Genomic DNA, 5,685 nt, shown 5'->3' with positions numbered 1-5,685 from the left:
CCCGCGACTTCGGGGCGGGGACGAAGGAGTTAAAGATCCAGGATTGGTTCTAAGGTCACGGAGTCTGGGAGGGGAAGCGGCCGGGAGGGAGGGTTCGGAGCTTGACTTGGGTCCTCCCCAGTCCCCCCCGGACTGCCGGAGACTTGGGCCGGCCGGACGCCCCCTCTGGCACACTCCCTGGGCCAGGCGCTCACGCACACATACAAACACTTACACTCTCCTTTGCCTCCCTGGCTCCCTCTCCCATCCTTCTCCACGGAGCGCCCGCTCGCACTCTCGTTTTCTCTCTCCTAACACACACACACACACACACACACACACGCTCTCGCTCACACTCGCGTCCTCTCGGCCCCCGCGCTCTCCTCGCACCCACCTGCTCTGCAGCGCCCTGGGCGCACCCCTCGGTCGCGCGCCCCTGGCGCTCCTGGCGCAGACTGTCACAGCTAGAAGGGGCAGCGTGCCTCGGGGTGAGCGCCCCCGCCCCGCTCGTCCTCCCTCCCACAGGGGCGCTCCTGGTGCCCAGGACGGGCCGCTGAGCCGGAGGGGACGCCAGAGGCCATGGTGGGAGCGCTTGTCCGCCTCGGTGCCCGCTGAGGCCATGCCGCGCCCCGGCTGCCCCTCCGGCGCCCGCCTGCGCCTGCTTCTGCTCCTGCCGCCGCTGCTGCTGCTCCCGGGCGGCTACGCGGGCAACCTGACGGTGGCCGTGGTGCTACCTCTGGCCAACACCTCGTACCCGTGGTCGTGGGCGCGCGTGGGACCGGCGGTGGAACTGGCCCTGGCCCGGGTGAAGGCGCGGCCGGACCTGCTGCCGGGCTGGACAGTCCGCACGGTGCTGGGCAGCAGCGAGAGCGCGCTGGGCGTCTGCTCCGACACCGCCGCGCCCCTGGCCGCCGTGGACCTCAAGTGGGAGCACAACCCCGCGGTGTTCCTGGGCCCCGGCTGCGTGTACGCCGCCGCCCCCGTGGGCCGCTTCACTGCGCACTGGCGGGTGCCGCTGCTGACCGCCGGCGCCCCGGCTGTGGGGTTCGGGGCCAAGGACGAGTACGCGCTGACCACCCGCGCCGGGCCCAGCCATGCCAAGCTGGGCGACTTCGTGGCGGCTCTGCACCGACGGCTGGGCTGGGAGCGCCAGGCTCTAGTGCTCTACGCCTACCAGCCCCGCGACGACCAGCCCTGCTTCTTCGTGGTGGAGGGCCTGTACATGCAGGTCCGCGACCGCCTCAACATCACGGTGGACCACCTGGAGTTCGCCGAGGGCGACCGCGACCACTACACCATGCTGCTGCGCACCGTGCGACGCAAAGGCCGAGGTGAGACACGGGCACACCCATCCGGCCGCTTTGCCTCCGGGCCTTCCCCGGGACATCCTCTCTCTTCTCCGGGCCAGACTTCTCCTCCCCGCGGCTGCTCATTCCTGTCTCAGCCTCCTCCGCCCTTTCCACCTCTGAGTTCCTGTTTCCTTCTCTTTCTCCATGCCCCGCGCCTTCCAGTTCCTAGGCTCTCCTCTCTTCTCACCTCCGCACTCCCCCACCTCCTTCCCACCGGTTCCTCCGGAGTTAACGGGAGGGAGAAAATGCCTGCGGCCACCATGACACTTAGTAGGGCCCCAGCTTAGTTCCCATCCCTCATCTCTCCCCCATTTTCCTTCTCTTCCCAACAGGCTTCTCCCCTCCTCCAGCCTCTCCTCCCCGTGCTCCCACACGCCCTCTCCTCTTCCAGTCCCCTCTCCAGCTGGCCCTTCTCTGCTCTCCCCGCCTCCTGACCTCACCTTGCCCACCTTTGGCTCCACTATTCCCTCTCTCCCTATCTGGGCTCCTTCCTCCTCCCTCTCCCACCGCCTCCTCCCTCCCTTCACCTTCCTCAGGCCACAGCCCAGACCGAGCCGAGCCAGGAGTTCCACTTAACTACCTCAGGGTCTCTGAATTTCCTCCCCTGGGTGCCCCGGCTTCAGTTCCCCCTCCACTCCCTGACACTTAGGCTTTTCTCTCTCTCTCTGACCCCCCTTCCTCCCCAGTTGTCTACATCTGCAGCTCCCCAGACACCTTCAGAACCCTGATGCTTCTGGCCCTGGAAGCTGGCCTGAGTGGGGAGGACTATGTTTTCTTCCACCTGGACCTCTTTGGGCAAAGCCTGCAAGGAGCACACGGCCTTGCTCCCCACAGGCCCTGGGAGAGAGGGGATGGGCAGGATGTCAGTGCCCACCAGGCCTTTCAGGTGAGTGTTCAGATTGGAAGCCCAGGCTGTGGGGCTCTGGGCTGGTGGCACATTGTTTCTGGGTCCTGGGTCCCTCAGTGTCTGAAAGGATTCCAGAAAAGAGGTTCTGGATGCTCATAGTTAGGTGACAAAGGGCAGGGGGCTGGGGCAAGAGTATATATAGAGGGCCAGGGGACTTCAGAACCAGGAGGCTAAAAAGATGAGAGAATGCCCTTGAGGTGGGATAATGTTCACATCTCACAGACCATCTGGACTTGGAAAAGCCATCCCAGTTCATCCCCTGCTTTGAAGCAGGCAGCACCTCGCGCAGGACATAGGGTCCAAATTGACCTTGAGCAAGTAGAGATGCAGCTCTGGGAGGTGGGCACCCAGGGTACTGGCAGGACTGGAGTCAGCACCCAGCTCTCCCCTCTCCACTGACCCCTTCCTCAGGCTGCCAAAATCATTACATATAAAGAGCCGGATAATCCTGAGTACTTGGAATTCCTACGGAAGCTAAAACACTTGGCCCATGAGCAGTTCAACTTCACCATGGAGGATGGCCTGGTAGGAGGGGTTCCTGGGACCCTGCAGTGTGGACCTCCAGCCCCCAGTTCACAGCCCTCTGCCAGTAGCCGCCCTGCTCTCTCAGCCAGCCCCGTATTCCCAGGTCTCCCCTTCTTTCCCTTCCCACTGTTCCTGTGTCTCTCCTGATGACGGAGGGGGGCATTGACAAGTTGTTCAACCTCTGAAACTCAAATCCTTATCAGTAAAATGAGGATGCTACGTCCTGCCCTATCTGCATAGCAGGATTCAGAAGCAGTGATATATGCGGAGACGTCTTACAAGTAGTAAAATCTCTCTGTGCTGTGAGCGTGTTTTCTCCCATCCTCTTCCAAGCTCCCAGTGCCTCCCATTCCCCACCCCACAGCGCCCCACTCTGTGCCCTTCATACATCCCACCCCAGCCCAGCTCTGCCTGCCCCTGCAGGTGAACACCATCCCAGCGTCCTTCCACGACGGGCTCCTGCTCTATGTCCAGGCAGTGTCGGAGACTCTAGCACATGGGGGAACTGTCACCGATGGGGAGGGCATCACTCAGCGGATGTGGAACCGAAGCTTCCAAGGTCAGGCACTGGAGGTGGCAGGAATGGGCTACCTTGGGGTGCCCCAGGCAGGAAGCAGTGAGAAGCCCCTAGCCCTGCAGTGCAGGTAGTCACTTGCCCACACAAGTCTCTTCTACCTCTCTTCTTTAGGTTCTTTTCCCCATGTCCCTAGTGCCATCAAGAAGTCTTCCTAAGTGCCCAGATCAAAAGATCAACAGACAGAGATGAGGTGTGGGACCCATGAAATTCCACCCTGTCAAAACACAGCCATCTTCCTCAATACCCCCAGGTGTGACAGGATACCTGAAAATGGACAGCAATGGAGATCGGGAGACCGACTTCTCCCTCTGGGATATGGATCCTGACACTGGCGCCTTCAGGGTAAGGCTGTGCCCCCAGAAGACAGTGCCAACTGGGAATGACATTTCACCCTCCCACCGCCCTGGATAAGAGAGAGCCCTGGATAAAAGAGATCCAGCCAATCTGGAGGAGCAACCAGAATGATAGGGACTCACAGGTGTTATCCTTGGGGAACTCCATGTCTGAGGAGGGAGCACAGTGCTGCCCTCAGGAAACTCCATGTCTCCAAAGGCAGGCAGGATCCCCTCCCAGCGGAGACAGACTGACTCAGGGCCAAGATGAATGCACATCATATTGCTCTATAAGTGCAACAGGAACAGGAAGGGATTGAGAACACAGGCACCAAGGAGCAGATCATCCAGGGAAGGCTTCCTGGACGACGGGTGCCTGGATTAGGCCTGGGAATGTGGACCGAGGACACTGCATTTTCCTATCTCCTGTGTGCTTCAATCCAAGATTATAAACTCCCTGAGTGTAGGACTGTGATTCTATACAGAGTTTTCTTTATAAATCCTTTAAGTCATTTTCAAGTTTGTCCACTCTGATAACATGGGGCATGGGTATGAGGCTCTCTGTATCCAGTCACGGCAGGGACTCGTTGAATAGTTGACAGTGCAGACACAGTCCCTGGCAGCAGAGATGGGGTAGGTGGGGGGCAGGATTTCTCCCTTGGACGGGAAGCCTCACCAAGGGCCCTTGCCCTCTCCTGCCCTCCCATAGGTTGTTCTGGACTTCAATGGAACCTCCCAAGAGCTGGTGACTGTGTCAGGGTGCAAACTGAACTGGCCTCTGGGGTATCCACCTCCTGATGTGCCCAAATGTGGTTTTGACAATGAGGACCCAGCCTGCAACCAAGGTGACTGCCCCTTGCCTTCCAAGCCTCCATTGTGGAGATGCTGCATCCTTCCTGCTCAGGGAGTCAAATATGTGCTCCTCTCCCACACTGAAGGGTTCCTGGAGAGACTCCTCCTGCCTTTTTCTTCCCTTCATCCATCATCCCAGTTCACTGATTGAATATTTTTTTTAACTTTTTATTTTATTTCATTATTATATTACTTTTATTTATTTATTTATTGGCTGTGTTGGGTCTTCGTTGCTGTGCACGGGCTTCGTCTAGTTGTGGCGAGCGGGGGCTACTCTTTGTTGGGATGTGGGGGCTTCTCATTGCGGTGGCTTCTCTTGTTGCGGAGCATGGGCTCTAGAGTGCAGGCTCAGTAGTTGTGGCCCACGGGCTTAATTGCTCCACGGCACGTGGGATCTTCCTGGATCAGGGATCAAACCCGTGTCCCCTGCATTGGCAGGCGGATTCTTAACCACTGCACCACCAGGGAAGTCCCTAATTGAATATTAAAAGGTTCTTCAGGGAATTCCCTGGTGGTCCAGTGGTTCGGACTCCACGCTTCCACTTCAGGGGGCCTGGGTTCGATCCCTGGTCAGGAAACTAAGATCCCACATGCCTGTGCGGTGCAGCCAAAAAAATTTTAAAATAAAAAAAATAAAGGTTCTTCCTCCTGCTGTCCAATGTCTAACCCAAATCTCTCTTGCTGCAACTTGGACTCTCCCCTACAGACCACTTTTCCACCCTGGAGGTGCTGGCTTTGGTGGGCAGCCTCTCCCTGCTTAGCACTCTGATCATCTCCTTCTTTGTATACAGGTAAGCCTTGGAATGAGGGTGGTGATTGAGGCTGGGAGACCTAAAGAACCAATAGCAGAGGAGGTGGCAGGGACCCAGAGGGAAGAGGGAGGGGTAAAGGGATAGCACAGCAAGGCCCAGGGAGATGGGGGAGAAAAGAGACTAAAAAGCCTTAGGACACCTGGAAGAGAGAAGGAGGAGGGGACAGAGGTGGAATGGCCAGGGAGAATCTGGGAGATCCAAGAAGGAGCAGATCTGTTGGGGGCATCATAGGGTGTGGATTCCGGCCTGAGGCTCGTTTATCCTCCCTTCCTGCTTGTACAGACCAGATGGGAAGCCATGGTCCAACACCTGTGGGGTTGGGCCTGTATTCGTTCAGCAGCGATGAAGGCTC

At 58.5% G+C, this 5,685-nt stretch overlaps 1 protein-coding gene across 1 annotated transcript in view; it reads left to right on the top strand.

The window, feature by feature from the left end:
• Positions 1-126: 126 nt before the first annotated feature.
• NPR1 (natriuretic peptide receptor 1) overlaps positions 127-5,685 on the top strand; it is a 13,862-nt gene continuing 8,303 nt past the window's right edge. The window contains exons 1-7 of the mRNA XM_007458038.1: positions 127-1,310; positions 2,015-2,214; positions 2,647-2,760; positions 3,184-3,319; positions 3,588-3,679; positions 4,379-4,514; positions 5,228-5,312. Coding sequence (XP_007458100.1) covers positions 599-1,310; positions 2,015-2,214; positions 2,647-2,760; positions 3,184-3,319; positions 3,588-3,679; positions 4,379-4,514; positions 5,228-5,312 — 1,475 coding nt within the window. The 5' untranslated portion in view covers positions 127-598. The remainder of the gene's footprint in view (positions 1,311-2,014; positions 2,215-2,646; positions 2,761-3,183; positions 3,320-3,587; positions 3,680-4,378; positions 4,515-5,227; positions 5,313-5,685) is intronic.

The sequence above is a fragment of the Lipotes vexillifer genome, unplaced genomic scaffold (genome assembly GCF_000442215.2).
Source record: "Lipotes vexillifer unplaced genomic scaffold, Lipotes_vexillifer_v1.1 scaffold238, whole genome shotgun sequence".
In the NCBI taxonomy this organism is placed as follows: domain Eukaryota; kingdom Metazoa; phylum Chordata; class Mammalia; order Artiodactyla; family Lipotidae; genus Lipotes; species Lipotes vexillifer.
The sequence above is the reverse complement of the archived record's forward strand: the minus strand, read 5'-3'. Positions and strand labels throughout refer to the sequence as shown.